The 18,821-nt window shown below is 38.0% G+C and overlaps 1 protein-coding gene across 9 annotated transcripts in view; it reads right to left on the bottom strand.

The window, feature by feature from the left end:
• The window catches only part of COBLL1 (cordon-bleu WH2 repeat protein like 1), a 156,155-nt gene that overhangs the window by 28,233 nt on the left and 109,101 nt on the right, over positions 1-18,821 (bottom strand). For all 9 annotated transcript variants that reach the window (XM_079782677.1, XM_079782679.1, XM_079782678.1 and 6 more), the window contains one exon: positions 1,240-1,390. In XM_079782677.1, coding sequence (XP_079638803.1) covers positions 1,240-1,390 — 151 coding nt within the window. The remainder of the gene's footprint in view (positions 1-1,239; positions 1,391-18,821) is intronic.

Raw genomic sequence — 18,821 nt, 5'->3', positions numbered from 1 at the left:
TATAATGCATATGGCTGGCTATCAGTCCAGATATAGGGATTATGTATTTTTGTCTGCCAAGAGCATCTCCTCCTGATGAAAAAGGATCCCCCGCCTCCCCATTTAAGCAATTCTATCTTATATAATCTATCTATACTACAAAAAGGGTAACATACTAATTAGACCAGGTTGACCGGCTATTTTCCGGATGTCTGATTTCCTTCCAGACAAAGCCATGGTGGGGGGGGGCCGAGGCAGAGGCCATTAGGGGTGATCAGGCTGGCAGGGGAGGGCAGTTGGTGGCAAGATCAGACCAGCAGGGGAGGGCAGTTGGGGGCAACCAGGCTGGCAGGGGAGGGCAGTTGGGGGCGAGATCTGACTGGCAGGGGAGGGCAGTTGGAAGCAAGATCAGGCTGGCAGGGGAGGGCAGTTGGGGGCGAGATCAGGCTGGCAAGGGAGGGCAGTTAGGGGTGATCAGGCAGGCAGAGGCAGTTGGGGGCAAGATCAGGTCGGCAGGGGAGAGCAATTGGGGGCAAGATGAGGCTGGCAGAGGGGGACAGTTAGGGGCGATCAGGAAGGCAGGCAGAGGCAGTTAGGGGTGATCAAGCAGGCAGACAGAGAGGTTAGGGGCAATCAGGCAGGCAGGCAGAAGGGTAGAGGCAATCAGGCAGGCAGGCAGAGGCAGTTAGGGGTGATCAGGCAGGCAGGCAGGTGAGCGGTTGAAGCCAGTGGTCCCAGATTGAGAGAGGGATGTCCGACCGCCGGTTTAGGCCCGATCCTTGTGGCCTAAACTGGCAGTCGGACATCCCCCAAGGGGTCCCCGATTGGAGAGGGTGCAGGCTGGGCTTAGGGACCCTCTCCCCGTGCACGAATTTTGTGCACCGGGCCACTAGTTTTTATATAATTCCAAAAGAGATAGCCATTTTACTAACTTACTTAGATTTCCATTCCTACATGTAGTCAATCCTGAATGGCTGCATCTTTCTGAACAGATTTACAAATCATCACATACTCATTAGGATAATGGAGCTGCACAATCCTTTCATTTCATTTTTTTCATGTTGTGGATTTTTAAAAGGTAGTTAAGTGAGAATAATTAGGGGCTAAGTGTTATTATTAAAATTAATTAACTAAAAGCCTAAGTTTAACTATTATTGTTAATAAAAAGACATGATTTATAACTTATATCATTTCTACTGTCTATAATATATTAAACAAAACACAATACAATTGTAATGTTAATGGGAAAAGTAACATTACCAGTCAAGTGACTTTCATCACTTTGATGCAGGGGTATTTGGGAGGGTGGGGAAGGTGCCTTTCGCTTTGTCCTTTTCAAAGATGAGTTCCCAATGGATGTACTACTGAGCTTCAGAGAGCCTGTCCTCACTATGTCGGCTCCACAGGAACTCTATGGAAAACAAAATGACCAAGCACAATTTCCATTTGGAAATTAATAGCAAACTTTAAAAAGATACTGACTTGACCTCAAACACATCATATGACAATATGGAACATAAAAGTCACTCATTCAAAAAACGTAAGTGGAGTGTCCACCATGTGTCAGGAGCTGGGCTATGAGATGGATATGTAAAGAAAAATAAAATATGGGCCTTCTCAAGAAACTTAGGCCAGGATGGGAGACTGACATGCAAACAAAGAATCATAGTGTAGGAGTCCTGAATGATACAGTTAAAAACTAACTTTCAAAGAAGAATCTGGAGAAAATGTTGGACATAAAATAAGGGCTAAAAAAGGTAAGAATGTTTGTACATTAAGGGAGCTGGCTTGATTAATATTTCTCTTTTTAGCTTGAATGTATCAATGACAAACATTTCAAAAATCTGTATGTCTAGCCTATGCAAGATCATTTGAGGTCACAACTCTATGCACAGCTAATGCTCACTTTCATGTGATTGTCAGCAGACCCTATGACAATCCTGCCTCATCAGGCTGGCCAGAGCCATGTCCCCTTGCTTTCTCTTTCTGCTTAAAAGAGTTATTCATAGTTTTTGTCTCCAATTTCTCACCTCCCGCTTGAACCTTTCCTGTCAGATTACCCCAACCTTTGATCCATTAAAACTGTTTCTATCAAAGTCCTCAATGACCTTCACTACAACTAAATCAGTGGTTACTTCCTAATTTGTTTGACCTATTAGCAGCATTAAACAGAGTTGACCACTCTCTTAGAATCCTTTCTCTTATACTTCCTGTTTACCACATTTCTCATTCTCACAGATCTGAACTCTGTTTTCTTTGTTGATTGCTTTTCATCTCAATTCTTGGACACGCATATTCTCTTTAGTATCTGTGCTCACTCTCTTGGTAATCTTCTCTGTTCCCTCAGTTTTATGTATTATATATATGTTGATAAGTTCCAGATTTAGGCCTGCATCCTAGGCCTCTATCTCATCTCCACTTAATATCTAAGACCATTTCAAACTTGGCAGGTCTGAAAATGAGATTCTGATAACCCCTCCTCTACCCTCTTCTGTCAAAACTAACCCTGCTCTCATAGTTTTCTCTGTTTCAATAAAGAGCAAGTCATTCTTCCATTTGTTCAGGCCAGTGACTTTGGAGTCACCCTAATCTCCTCTCTCTCACACTTCACATTCATAACATCCTATTGCCTCATCCAGCTCCATGGCTACACATAGTCCAAATTATCATCAACAACTTGCTAATTGGACTCTGCTGCCACATTGCTTTCTTACAGTACTTTCTCAACATAGCAGCAAAAGGATCCTGTTAAAACATAAGCCAGATTAGGTCACTTTGTTCAAAACCTGCTAACAGTTTCCCAATTGACAGAAAATAGCCAAAGTCCTTGTAATGACTTCTAAGGCAATTGACTGCCTGTCCCCTAGCTCCCTCTAACCACTTCCTTCTATTATGGAGTCGCACTCCAGGCCAGACACACTAGCCTTCCTGCAGCTCCTCAGATGTGCCAGAGTGCTCCTGCCTCAGGATGGTTGCGGCTGCTGCTCTCTGTGCCTGGAATACTCTTCTAATAACTTAATGTCTTACTCTGTCATTTTCTTCAGGTCATTTCTCAAATGCCACCTTTTCAATGAGTTCTTCATTGACCGCCCCCCTTCACTTCTTGTCCCTCTTCCCAGATTGATCTTTATGAATAGCATTTAAGTTTCCTAACATTCCATGTACTTGGCTTATTTACCTTGTTTATTGTCTGCTTCCCCTACGGTTGATCATAAGGGCCTAGATTTTTTTTCCTTCCTATTTTGCTCATTGCTTTATCTCCAGAACATTGTCTGGCTCAGAGAAGTTTCTCAATAAATATTTGTTGAATGAATGTCATCATGAATGAAATACTGCCTTTTTCATTTGTAAATAAAAGGACTTGATATACTTGGACTTGGAGAATACCTAAAGTTTGGGTCTTTTTGATATTTATGAGACAATGCAAGTATACCTAAGAGGAGCAAACTAGTTCATAGGATTTTTTTTTTTTTAGTCGTTATGCCTTGCTTCACACCGAGAAAAATGTAGCAAATTTTTCTGTTGTAATGTTGTAATATTTCTGCCAGAGAAAAAAAGGAAGCCTGACCCCAAAGAGAAAAATGTGAGTTAGTTGTCATCATTGCCAACTGTGTTAGGTCATCTCATAGGAGAAGAAGCAGAGTTAGGTCCAGCAGCAGGCGCTTGATGGAACACAACTCTTAGGAAGGTTAGCTCCTCTTAACAAAAGAGGTAGAACAGGGTGGCTCTGGGCTGACCTTACTTGGAGTCTAACGATTACACTTCTTCCATACCAAGTGATAAACAGCTGTTAGCCCCACTCTCCTCTCCCTTCATTACTATGGTCCCTCCTTCAGAACTCTTCAGACCTCTCCATAATAACACAAGAAAAGACTTGAAGCCTCCTACCCAGATTTTGATTGAGAGTCACTAAAGCTAACTCTGATTAAATCTGAGGGTCACCTCCATTCCCAGTGGGCATGGAGTAGAGCCTCAAATACTACTTGGACTTTTAAAATAATGAGGAGAAGGACCCTCAGCAATAAACTAGTTGAGAAAAAAATGTAATGATGGATGGGCAGTATTTAAATATCATCTTAAGTAAAATATTACATTTAAATAAAAACCTTCTTACTGATATGTCTCTGTGTTCCACAACTTTCACCTGCTATTTATAAAAGTAACTAATTTAGCAATCATTTGAGAAAAGAACAAAAAATACTCCAAAAACAATGTGGCACTTTACTTTTTAAAATATGTGATCTAAACATCAAAGGCAGTAGATATCATTTTCTTTCTTGATGCATTTACTAATGTAAAACCCTATTAAACCATGCCATTCCTATCACAGAAGCTTATCAGTAAGAACAGAGTAGGTTAGCCATAAATAATTGCTGAATGCATGCAGTAATGGCAGACTTTGATTTGCTTCCCAGCTCTATGCTGAAAACTGGTTTTCCCCTTTAGGTCAGATTCCCAATTACTGTCATTTATTGGTCTTTTCTATTACCTGATAAAAGCAGTCACAACATGAATTTCTCAGACAATTGTATCTGTTTGGGAATTAGAATGCTTACATTTTGGTTATAATATAATAAAGCAGACAGCATAGAAATAAAAATACATTTACTGGGTGTACCGGTTAATAATGCAGATTTTTTTTTCAATAGATGGAGTTACACATATGTTGATATAGATGTGATTTGATATGTATGCTATTTTGTTGTGTTGACAACAAGCTTCAAAACGTCATATGTCAAATTTTATGAAGGTGTTAACATCATAGATATTTTTACACTTACAAATGGCAAATTTCGTGCCAAAAAAAGAGCATTACTTTATTTTGAAGAAAAGTGCTGCTGAAAGTTATTGTATACTTCGGGAAGCTTATGGTGAACATGGTCCATCTCAAGATACTTGTGAACGCTGGTTTAAATGCTTTAAGTGATGATTTTTTGATGTGAAAGACAAAGAACATCCAGGTCAACCAAAAAAGTTTGAAGACCAACAATTACAAGCATTATTGGATGAAGATGCTTGTCAAACTCAAAAACAACTTGCAGAAAGATTAAACGTTGCTCAGAAAACAATTTCCAATCGTTTACAAGCAATGGGAAAGATTTTAAAGGAAGGAAAATGGGTGTCACATCAACTGAACAAAAGACAAATGGAAAACTGAAAAGTCATCAGTAAAATGTTGCTTCAACAGCATGAAAGAAAGTCTTTTTGCATCAAATTGTGACTGACGATGATAAGTGGATTTATTTTGAGAATCCCAAACGCACAAAATCATGGGTTGATTCAGGTCAACCATCAACATCGACTGCAAGGCCAAATCACTTTGGAAAGAAGACAATGCTCTGCGTTTGGTGGAATCAGGAAGGTGTGGTGTATTATGAACTTCTAAAACCAGGTGAAACAGTTCATACTGATTGCTACCGACAACAAATAATCAATTTGAACCACGCTTTGATCGTGAAATGACCAGAATGTTCCAGAAGACACGGCAAAGTAATTTTGCTTCATGATGATGCACCATCACACACTTCAAAACCAGTTAAAGACAAGTTAAAAGATCTCGCTTGGGAAGTATTAACCCACCCACTGTATTCACCAGACCTTGCTCCTTCCGATTACCACTTGTTCTGATTGATGGCACACGCACATTCTGAGCAGCACTTCAAAACGTATGAAGAAGTGGAAAATTGGGTCTCTGAATGTTCTGCCTCAAAACAAGAAAAGTTCTATTGGGACGGTATCCATAAATTACCTGAAAGATGGGGAAATGTGTAGCTATCGATGGACATTACTTTGAATAAAGCACTTTTGATATTTCTCTGGAAATTATCGTGTTTTCTTTGGATTACAAAATCCGCATTATTAACCGGTTAACAGTTAATCTACATTATTAATCAGTTAATAATTAATCTGCACTATTAACCAGTTAATAGTTAAGCCACACTATTAACTGGTTAATAGTTAATCCGTATTATTAACTGTAATAATGCAGATTTTGTAATAAAAGAAAACACGATAATTTCAAGAGAAACATCAAAAGTGCTTTATTCAAAGTAATGTGCATTGTTAGCTACACATTTCCCCTATCTTTAGGTAATTTGTGGATACTGTCCCAATAGAACTTTTCTTGTTTTGAGGCAAACCATTCAGAGACCCAATTTTCTACTTCTTTGTACATTTTGAAGTGCTGCTCAGAAAGTGTATGTGCCATCGATCAGAACAAGTGGTAATCTGAAGGAGCAACACAACAAAATAGCATACATATCAAATCACATATATATCAACATATGTGTAACTCCATCTATTGGGAAAAAATCCACATTATTAACCAATACATAGTATATACAAACACAAATTTATCTACATCTATCCACAACTCAAAGACAGAATAAAAATAGACTCATATATTTCATTTATCACCCTAGAGGTTTTAAAATAAGCTAACTTTTTGTGCATGACACTTATATTTCTATGGATAAAGAATTTTAAATTTGTCAAAAACAACAACAGAACAGATTTCTGTTTCACAAATGCTAAAAAACTTCAATAGCATTTGTGAAGACATTTGATAAAATAATGCATTTTAGAAGGGTAAAGCCCTGAATGTTTTGGTGGAGCACATGTTTTATAACTTGATTCTGTGAGATTTACCCCCTTACCCCTGGAGGGATCCCTGGGCCTTGAGAAAGGGATTTCTATATCTACATCGACAACAGACATCCCTTTCCTAGGTAAAAGCCTGAAGAAAATGAAAGGGAATCTAAGTGAGAAGATCTAAAAGTTTCTGAGTATACTGTAGCCAAGAAAATGTGTGTGTACTGAGGGATATGAGTAGAATACTCTTATCTAGCATACAATATTGGGGAGGCTCCTACCCCAAGAATAACTACTGTTAGAAAGCAGGCTTGCTAAACTACCACAGTTATTTCAATAAATCCATCATGAGTTCTCATATAAAGTGTTAGAAGAAGAAAGAGAAAAGGCGAGGAAGGCCACTGAAGCCTAGCGAGCAGCATTTTTAAACCATATTTGTTTCTCTGTACGCCAGGAGTATGTTCCTCATAGTCTTCCAACAGTTCTATTCTTGCCTCAGTCAGGATTGACCGGCCCAGTAAGTTTGAGTGTGTTTGTCTAATTGGAGCGAGGCTTCCAGGAGGTTTGCAAGTTGGAAGGCAGCCCAGTGTAATGATTACCAAACAAATGAGCTTTGGAGACATGGCCAGGGCTTGAACCAGGGAGCAAGGCATTCATTGTCTCTGCAACCTTCAGCCTCTTCACCTATAAATGTGAAAAAAGTAGGAGTACCTACTTCAAAAGTAGCTTCGAAGGTTCAATGAACTAGTGCATAAAAACTTAGCACAGTGCCTAGCATACAGTTCACGATCCGTAAATATTAGCTAATATTATTGCACATAATTTGTCTATCTTAAAGTATGTGAAAGTGATCTGTAAGTAAAATAAGCAAAGTATAGTTATAATATAAAGAATATGGGTAAAGGAGATATTTATTCTAAAATTGCACTTTTGCCCTGGCCGGCGTGGCTCAGTGGATAGAGCGTCGGCCTGCGGACTGAAGGGTCCCAGGTTCGATTCCGGTCAAGAGCATGTACCTTGGTTGCGGGCACATCCCCAGTAGGGGGTGTGCAGGAGGAAGCTGATCGATGATTCTCTCTCATCGGTGTTTCTAACTCTCTATCCCTTACCCTTTCTCTCTGTAAAAAATCAATAAAATATATAAATAAAATAAAATAAAATAAAATAAAATAATAAAATAAAATAAAATAAAATAAAATAAAATAAAATAAAATAAAATAAAATTGCACTTTTGCTTTAGTGACAGTGATGGTGGGAGTCCTATTATTAATCTCAGTTACAATAACCCTTAGAACCCCACAGCCTTCAACATTCAGGAACTTGTGATCAGGTCACTGCATAAGCATTTTGAGTAATTCACGTGTAAAAACTCCACTGTTAAGTCACCTCAGGCAGCCTCATCAGATCTTAAAGAAATTTAGCCCAGCCAGGGTGGCTCAATGGTTGAGCGTTGACCTATGAACCAGGTCACAGTTCGATTCTCGGTCAGGGCACATGCCTGGGTTGCAGGCTCGATCCCCAGTAGGGGGCACGCAGAAGGGAGCCAATCAATGATTCTCTCTCATCATTGATGTTTCTATCTCTCTCTACCTCTCCCTTCCTCTCTGAAGTAAATATATATATTTATACAAATACATACACACACACACACACACGCACACATATGTATATACATATACATATATATATATATATATATATATATATATATATATATATATATATATAAAGAAATTGAATGCCAGTTGAATTTTAGTGATGGGTACATGGATGTATATTATGGTATACAAATTTGAAATATTTCATAAATTTAATGTGAACAACTAAAATGAAAGAACTTCTTAGAACTGACTTTAGCTTTTCTCACTAAGATATGTTTCCTTTGGTCAGATTATGACTGAAATTTTGAAAAAGGAGTTGAGATTAAGTTATTTTTAAGTCCAAAGAATTTACAAAGCAAGAAAACAGAGAGGTGTCTGCTTACTAGGGGAAAAATACTTTGGTTAATAATTCAAGATATTCAATTATTTACTTTAGTTAGAGTCACTAAATCTGCTTGCCACTAGGGAAAACTGCACCTCTAACAAGAATGCTTATCACTGAATTTTATGGCCTGTGAAAAGGAAAATATTGCATAGAGAAAAAGAATACACCAGCGAAAGTGGCAAGGTCAAGTTGAAAAGCATGCCAGATAGTTAATCTCTGAGAATTCACACCCAGATCAGAATTCACTGGTTCAAAATGGAACAAAATTTAGCTGAATAAAATAGAATTGAATGGCATTCAGCAGATTTACTGAGTAATAGCTCTGTACTAGTTATTATATCACTTATTAATTACAGGTGAATTATAAGACGTGGGCCATTTAAATCAATATATTCTGGATAGAAGAGTTAAATGAAAGAATACAAATAGAAAAATAAGAAAAAAGTTTGAATAAAAGGATAGAAATACAGAGGCTCAATTTCAATATTGAATGTTTCTATTAGAAGCTTTTGGATTTTTATTTCTATTTATAATATGATTTCCACATGTGGGAGGGGTGGGGTTAAAGGAAAGAACCTAAGCAATCTCTTAAATTTGTCTTAAAATTCATATAGATCTTTCACTTGATGGAACATATTCATGTTATCTTTCTCCAACCTGAACATTCTCAATGGTACAAAACATTTTTAAATATTTTATAGTTGACATTAGCTATATCTAATTGACTATGAATTATATCCCAATGACTGAAGTTTTATATAACGGAAGGTCAAGCTGTAACTCTCTTAACTCTTGATGGAAGAATTCTTTCTAACCTAATTTTACAACTTAGATAACAAATCAATTATCTTATACTTCAAAACAGTTATTATCTATACTAATAAAAGGGTAATATGCTAATTAGGGCAGACGTCTTCTGGATGTCCTTCTAGACAAAGCCACAGAGGCTACCTGAGGCTCAGACAAGCTGCGGATGGCAGCTGCTGCTGCCAGGGCCGCCCGAGGCTCAGGCAAGCTGGGTGGCTGCGAGGGCCGAGGCTCAGGCAGCCGCTGTGGTCAGCAATGGCTGCAGCAGAGGCATGATGGGTGCGTCACCTTCCCCTGATCTGCAGGCACCTCCCACAGAGGGAGGCCAGAGGTAGCAGCAGCGAGGGGGTGATGGGGTGGTGTCTTCTCCTGATAGGTCGGTCGCCTCCTGCAGAGGGAGGCCAGACTGTGGCTTAGTAGAACATCCCTTGAGGGCTCCCAGACTATGAGAGGGGGCAGGCCAGTCAGAGGGACCCCCCCCCCCCAGTGTACAAATTTTTGTGCACCAGGACTCTAGTAACATAATAAATATATAATAGAAGTATGAGGTATTATTTTAAACTCGAGGCCTGGTGCATGAAATTTGTGCACAGGGTGTTGGGGTGTACCTCAGCCCAGCCTGCACCCTCTCCAACCTGGGACCCCTCTCACAATCCAGGACTGCTGGCTCCCAACTGCTCGCCTGCCTGCCTTCCTGATCGCCCCTAACCGCTTCTGCCTGCCAGCCTGATCACCCCCTAACCACTCCCCTGCCAGCCTGATATATTCCTAACTGCTCCCCTGCCAGCCTGATTGCCCCTAACTGCCCTCCCCTGTGGGCCTGGTCACCCCTAACTGCCCTCCCCTGTGGACCTGGTCACCCCTAACTGCCCTTCCCCCCCCAACTGCCCTTCCCTGCAGGCCCAGTCACCCCCAACTTCCCTCCTCTGCCAGCCTGGTCACCCCTAACTGCCCTCCCCTGCAGGCTTGATCGCACCCAACTGCCCTCCCTTGCAGAACTGGTCCCTCCCAACTGCCCTCCCCTGCTGGCCATCTTGTGGTGGCCATCTTGTGTCCACATGGGGGCAGCCATCTTTGACCACATGGGGGTAGCCATCTTGTGTGTTGGAGTGATGGTCAATTTGCATATTACTCTTTTTTTTTTAGATAGGATGACCAAAATAGGTACAGCTGTGAAAGCAAGATTTTTGTCATAATAAAATCATTTTTATTAATTGGATCATAAAATTAGCATGATATCAAATGAGATACAAACAGTACATACATTGGGGAGGAAAGCAATCACTGTAAATCCGAACAAATCTAGGTTGCCTTATAGGTATATGTGTATCCCACCTTCTATGTATCTTTCACACCTGTTTATACACACACAGGCATGCATGCATATTTTGGCTTGCATTGGATGAAAGCATATGTGCCACTTTCCTTCCTTGTTTATGATTATTTTTTAAATAAAATGCTATCTTTTTGTTGGGGCCAGGACAATTTATTTTGCTGCCCTGAATCTTCTTATTCTATATACCCTTTTCTTCTTTGAGTAGTACTTCCTTCTAGTTCCCCCCAAAACTAGAATTTATGTCTTCTATTTTCTTATTCTCTATAATAATCTGTTTTAAGATTTTTTCATGGGTAGCACTGAAAGTCCTAGGCTGTATACGTCAACTTAGGTTAGGAAAAAGTCATATCATATGAAAGTGAGGAGGTTTAGAAATAGGAGTGACATTTCAGGTACCATGTGACTATGATTACAGAAAGGAGAAATGGGCCTGCAGCTCTTAAATCCACACTATGTAAGCATTCACCTATTGTGCCATTTTTAAGGATGTTCCTATCAATCTGCCAAAATACATGCTATGAAAGGCAACAATGAGATTAGAGATGGATTCATTTATGGACAGAGACAATAGTAAAGGCCTGGGAGGGACGGGTATGGGTGGAGAGGGGGCGGTCAATGGGAAACAAACAAACAAACAAACAGTAAATCAGTAATACTTTCAACAATAAAGATAAATTTTAAAACAAAAAAGATTGTCAATGTTTCATGTTGCTACTGTACTATAGGGTTTAAAAATCCTCAGAAGAGTAATACCAGGACTATCTAATTAACACTGGCAAACCAAAGTACTTTCATTTCTTAAAGATTAATTTTAAAAGACAATGAACAATAAAATAATTTTATAATATTGGAGTTGAAAGAGACTTTTGGAAATTTAGTTACAAAGCCCTTCTCTATATAGGAGAAATCCAAGCCATAAAGAAGTTCAATGGCTTATTCTAGGTAGATGACAATGAGAAAAATAACAATGACAAACAAAAATGTAATAGTCCTATTAGGAGAATCCAAGACTATCTCTGGAGCCAGGCTAGGGCTTCTTTTGCCACAATAAACTTCCTTTCCAGCCTTCTCCATACAAGAAAAAAAACACAACCCAAATTTTACAACCCATGTTATATACCCTTGAAAGATTTTTACTTTTTTTTTTCCTGAAGCAATCTGTGCTTTTATTTACAACCCCACAATACTTTAAGATAACACATAACCAAGTCACATTAGTGGTAATCCCTTACATATACCATTTTTTAGATGCCCAAAGATCTTGAATAAAAAAAGACTAAGTGAACCAGAGCTCAGGGTCAATTTCAAAGGACAGAGGGCGGTGGTAACCATGGTTCTCTGTGGTCATTGTGCTCAAGACAAAGAGGTGTTTAGAGCAGGGTAAGAAAATGCTAAACATTTACAGATGAACTGAGTTTAGGCCCTCTGCCAAGTAAAGTAGTGATCACGGGAATAAACTGGGACCAACTCCATTCATCCCAGAAAGGGAGTCAAAGGTGCAGACCAGGCATTATCCTAATGACCCCACCGTTTTTTATCATTGTGTCTCCAAAATCAGGCCTGCTTCTCTCTGCTTTGTCCTCTGTTAATATATGCTGGTTACCAGCAAAAGGCATGTCTCCCCCATGAGATCCCAATGTCATAAGGTAGAAAGACTAAATAAACTCCATACCATGAGAAGTTGTAAAGGAAGACTCCTACCACTGATTGTTTTCAATGATGTTGTATTAACTCAGTATGCACTTCAGAGAGGCACAGTCTTGGAATACTAGCATAAAGAAGAAAAATCCATATTCATTTCAAAATTATCCGTGTGTGTGTGTGTGTGTGTGTGTGTGTGTGTGTGTGTTTTATTATCTTAAGTTTTACATATGTCTCCTTTTTTCCCCAATTGACCCCCACCCCAACCATTCCCACCTTGGGCAAGCCCCCACCACCCCAGTGTCAGTGTCCATTGGTTATGCTAATATGCATGCATACAAGTCCTTTGGTTGTGTAATATTATTGTCCTTTAAAATTTAACAATATTATAATGAACATAGTCCTTAACACTTAGGTCAAAGGCAAAGCTGGCAGATATGTAAAAAGTGATGGCTCAGAAGATTTTTGTGAGCATTAAGTGAGTAATGTGCTTAGAACCTCGTCTGAAACATTGGTGAGTGCTACATAAGCACTGATCATTACAGTCCCTATTGTGATGATGAACCTTTGAAAATCTAGTGAAAACTATAATGACAAAGTTCATCTTCTCTCTGGGAAAGCCTTAAAAGAGGAAGCAGATTAGATACTGAACAGTGTTGTTGGCATTTCTCTACTGAATGAAACCAGTCATATTTTTAGAAGAACAGACAGCTGTATCCCATATATCAAACTGAAAACGCCATGGCAACTACTGTTCCTAGGCAATTGTGGAAGTATGTGTGTGGTCCACGTTCTATATAATAAATATAAGTGGAAAGTGGAGGGGAAAATCAAACATTATGTGGAGGAGAAACAAAAAAGAGGAATATTTCTTAAAGATTACAAATACATGCTCTATTACAAAACCTTAATGACTCTGTGTAAAACTAGGATTTAAAACTCATTAAGTGAAAGTAAGATAAATAATCTACTAACACATTTCATAAACACATGACAATCTATCATCTGCTTGTAAACCACAGTAAGTGTTAAAAGATAAAATTGGGTAAAAGATGAATAACGTCAAACATTTTTTAAAAAACAATTAAATCAGCTGTCAAAAAAGTAACACTCTGAGTATTAAATTTCACTTGCATAATACTGGATGGCAAAGTATTTCAATTTCTCAATATTTGAGTGTTTGCAGTAGAATGCAAAATGAGACCAAAGGAAAAGCCCAATAAGATAATTCCTGACTGTGTTTCTAGCCAAAAGCAAATATCCTAAAGAAAACCAGGTACCAGGCTAGTAACCTGGGGAAAGCTGCTCTCTGATATATACACATAATCCAAGCTGCAGAGTCATACAAAATGTGCAAAAAGGAAGAATTCACCCACAGGTTCTGTGAATTCTATGTGTGAAGATTACGCACAACTTCTGTCCAGTTTTTTCCTGGTCTTCAAATGTACAATAGGGTTAAAATGCTAATTTGCCAACCAGGACATTCTTTGGACACTAATTTTATTAAAAGTGCTTCTCACAGACACTTGGTTAGCAGATACAGGGCAGAGACTAGATTTCTGGACTCAGTTTCAATCCCAGAAATGATAAGTCATTTTCAATTCCAGCCAATGTCATTGTGTCTGACTTCTGTCATGTGTGAAATAAATAGCATTCTTATGTAAATAACTATATACATATAATCTTACTATACATAACTATACAGATTTCATACAATAATGCATGTAATATGACTCATGTAAATAGCAGCAGGAGCCAAGTAGGACATATGCTGGGACATGAATGGCATTTCAAAGGTTTAGGCAGAATTATATCCACATAATGCTCAAAAAGTACCAAGAAGAACTGCCAGAAAATCTCTAATTGGATAGTTCTTTCTCGGAGTGAACATTTCTACAGAAGTATATTCACCTTTATAAGGAAAAAGACCCAAGGCTTGAAATCTTGTGAAAGAGAATACAGAGAAATTCACGGACATGAAAGGACACTAGCCACAACGACTGTCTTTGAAACCTATTCTTTAGGTGGATAAAATAATTTTAGATGCAATAATTTTAAAAAAAGATTAGGATAAATTATTTTACTAACTTGGATCTTTATTGAATCCTCTTAGGAAACTATACAATTGGTTGCAAATTTAGCTCAGAAAATCAACAGGCTTTCATGTGAATAGTTTCAATTTAAGTGACCAAATCACTATCCAAATACCTTAATTTTCCAGTATCAAAAAATGCCTTAGAAGATTGAGGCAAATTTTTAAAAACAGACATCCAAAAAGCATAAAAATAGATGAAATTGACAGGTTTTTTTCCAAGCTACAGATAAACTGACTTATCCATAAGCCTGTTTAAGGCAAACATAATACCAATGACTTACTTAAAAGAACACTAAAATGAAATAAAAGCTCAAAATGAATAAAATTGTGCTAACTATAAATCACTTTGTGATGTATTACTGTTATTTATCTCTCCAGCTCTATTTTTTGGCACGTCACCCACAAGAGGTAAGCATTTTATATTTCTAATATAATGTAACTATTTCTAGTATTTTCTTTCTGCTTTATTAAAGGATGGTTTCGGGGAGAGGGGGCAGAGAGATGAGAAAAATCAGAATGCTGTAATTCTGTTAAACAGCGCACCCTTGTGGTTTACTTTCTAAACAATGAAAACTACAGGATAAGAATGTACCCAATATTCTCCATGGACCTGGAAATTAGTTAGTCATTTTTTTCTAGTTATTTTTTCTTAGCCTGCTATTATTTTCAATTATCAAATAGGTATAAAATGTCTATAATGATAATGACTACATTTGATTTAAATGTAAAACAAGCAAGCAGTAAAATAAATAAAATTCACCCATAAACTTATAGTTCTGCTAAATTTCTTGAATATTTACATCTGGCTATATAAACAACTTCAATTCAAAGGTCAACTTAATTTATATGCATTATGTAATATAGATCACATTTTAGTTATTGGTCCTTAATCATTCAATACACCCTTGCCAAAATTCTGGCTTTTCTGTAAAACCTTAAGAAAAATATTGTCGCCCTAACTGGTTTGGCTCAGTGGATAGAGCGTCGGCCTGCGGACTCAAGGTTCCCAGGTTCGATCCTGGTCAAGGGCAGGTACTTGGTTGCGGGCACATCCCCAGTAGGGAGTGTGCAGGAGACAGCTGATCGATGTTTCTCTCTCATCAATGTTTCTAACTCTCCCTTTCTCTCTGTAAAAAATCAATAAAATATATTAAAAAGAAAATATTGCCAAGAATTACCTGGGCCAATTTAATGTTATCAATTTTTAAGTTATCCAAGTACTTCTGAAAATTTTTAAATTATCCAAGTACTTCTGAAAATTTACCATACATACACATAAAATACTAAAATTTAGTGATATTATGTGTGACAGACATTCTCCCTGTATATCCTATACCCAGCTATGTGGAAGCAATGCTAAAAGTTTACTTATTGATTTCCTTGAACACATACTATGTTACAGAATTTTGCTGGGGAACACAATTCCTGCCCTCTAGCTGGGAAAGAGGAAAGGAAGAAAATTAACAAAGTTAAAAGCCTTAAACAATAACATAATCCTAATGGTTATCTTTAGAGGATGGGGTACTTACACCATCCCATATTACGTTATATACATCAATGAAATATTATGCAGCCTTTGAAATGAGGAACCACCTTATGAACTGATACATATCCAAAATACACCATTCAGTACCAAAAGGTGAGTTATAACATAGTGCATAGTACATGAATACATACACAATGAAATGTTATTCACCCATGAGAAAGCAGGAAATCCTGCCATTATGACAACATGGATGGAGCTTGAGGACAATAGAAAATGAAATAAGCCAGACAGTGAGTGGCAAATAGTGCAAGGTAACATTTACATGTGGAATCTAAAAGAGTCAAACTCATAGAAACAGATAGTGGAAAAGGTTGCCAGGAGGGTGGAGGAAATAGGGAGAGGGTGCAATGGGACAGACTTTCAGCTGTAAGGTGAATAAGGTCTAAGGATCTAATGTAAAAATGATGACTATCGTTGATAACACTTAATAACTGAAATTTGCTAAAGGAGTAGAACTTAAGTACTCTTAGAGAGAGAAATGGGAGAGAGAGATGTGAGGTGGTGAATGTATAACTAGATGGTGGGAATTCTTTCACAATGTATACCTATTTCAAATCACCATGATGCACATTTTAAATATCTTACAATTTTATTTGTCAATTATGCCTCAATAAAGCTGAAAAGAAAGAAGAGAAAAAAAAAAAAGAAGAAAGAAAAAGCAAAGAAAGAAAGAAAGAATAGACCCCCTTCCCTCAGATTGTGATCAGTTTGTAGAGAACCTTGAATGCCCAGAAAGTAACAGCCAGCTATCCAAGTCTTGAACTGCGAAGTGCTAATTACAAAATATAAAAGTAGCAACTTGCCACATTCTTTTATTATGAAAACAAGATGTGGAAGACAAGTTAAGTACTGATCTTCTCCTTACCCTCTGTCTGGGTTTCTCCAGGATCAGATTTCAGGAGAGAGAATGAAAATGAGGGACAAGTAGATATGATGAAGAGAGATTGAGTGAAGGATTGCTCACTAATTGGATATGAAAATAAAAAAAATAATAAATGACAAAGGTGATCTTGAGCTTTTCAATATGGGGCAAAAAAGAGTTTGATTTCCAATATTGTGATTTCCAGGTAGTGATGAGTCAAGAAGCAACCGTGAGTTTAAACTGCAACAGGAAAAATGTTGGAATTGGAATTACAAAGTTAATGTATTAGTTTCTTAGGGCTGCCGTAACACATTACCATGACTGGGTGGCTTAAAACAACAAAAATTATTCTTTCACAGTTCTGGAAGCCAGAAGTCTGAAATCACGGTGTTAGCAGGGTCATAACCCTCTGAGAGCATTAAGGGAGAATCCTTCCATGCCTCATCCAGCTTCTGGTGGCTCCTGCCATTGCTTGGTATGGGGCAGCATAACTCCAATCTCTGCCTCCATTGTCACATGACCTTCTCCTCTGTGTCTCTGTGCCTGTGTCTTCTCTTCTTCTCAGGACACCAGTCATTGGATTTGGACCCAACCTAAATCTAGGATGCTCTCATTAATAGAGCCTTAACTTGATTACATCTGCAAACACTATTTCTAAGTAAGGTCACATTCACAGGGCACTGAAAGCTAGGACTGGGGTATATCTTTTGCGGGGACATTATCCAAACCATTACAGTTAATAACTCAACAAAGAACAGATGTTGTCTCTGAAAGAATACAGTAAATATAGGCTAACACCATGGACTCAGATACTTCCAAATTTAGAAAATGGGTAAAGAACAAATACATTAAAAGAGAGCTGAGTCATCAAAAGAGAATCAGGACCAAAGAAGAAGAAAAAATAATCAAGACCTAGGGCTCATCGATTACATCTAATATGGCCAAGAAGTTTTTAAAAAAAGGTGTTGAGATACCTAAATAGGCATGAATTCACATGAACATAAGTGTCACACAGACACACGCACTCACAAATTAAAACCACAGCTTAATTGTTAATAATTTATAATGAATAAATTTAAAGACAAGTGAAGCACCGATCTTACTCAGCTTTTCTAGGGAAACACAAATAATCCTCAGTCCTAGTAACAATGCATAGAAGAACTACCCAGATGGCCAGATCAAAAGGAAAAAAATTAATTAGAAAATTTATGTATAAAGATATCTACTTTGCCAAACACAATATACTAAAAAAAAGAAAAGATTACTTAACATGGGGCCATCAACTGGTCATAGAGCAGAGGGTGTGGCTCAAAAGAAATCACTTTTGGTGCAGACACTGGTAGCGAAGCCTGGAATTTTAAAAAGTAGACTATTAGATAAGACCTCTTTGGGATCCAACCACACGGTCAGTTTACTGGAATAGATTGGATGAGGACAGCTGGAATAAAGACTTGTGAGGAGTGGCTAAGATTTATTTCTCTATAAAGAAAATGACAGACTTTAGTAGTTCATCCAGGGCATCATAATTTGTACTCCTATAATGTAGTTTTGTGGTAATTAAAAATAGAAAATAATCCTGAAAATGCTGCATTCTAAATGACTTACTATGAGGAAGTGTAAAGGGGTTACAGCTACAAATGGAGGCTGTTGGCGACCCCGACGTGGCCCCTGCTTACCTCACTCAGTTTCTATGTTTCTGGCGCCTGCCCAGAGATGCTACAGGCTTCACACTCTGCATCTCTGGATAGCGTTTCTCTTGCCTGACGAATGCACTCCCACACATATCTTAAGATTGAACCCAAGAATCACCTCTTCTGTGACACTTCACCTTACTACCAAGCAGTCACCCTGGAAAGCTTGTTAGTAAATGATTATACCCTTTAAAAAGATAAGTATCCTTCTGATTTGTAAGATGATATTTTATACCATAGCCATTAGACAAGATTATCTTAATAGAAATAAAAATAATAGCTTACTA

The sequence above is a fragment of the Cnephaeus nilssonii genome (assembly GCF_951640355.1).
Source record: "Cnephaeus nilssonii genome assembly, chromosome: 10".
NCBI classification, from domain to species: Eukaryota; Metazoa; Chordata; class Mammalia; order Chiroptera; family Vespertilionidae; genus Cnephaeus; species Cnephaeus nilssonii.
Note: the sequence above shows the minus strand (reverse complement) of the source record. Positions and strands in the feature narration are given on the sequence as shown.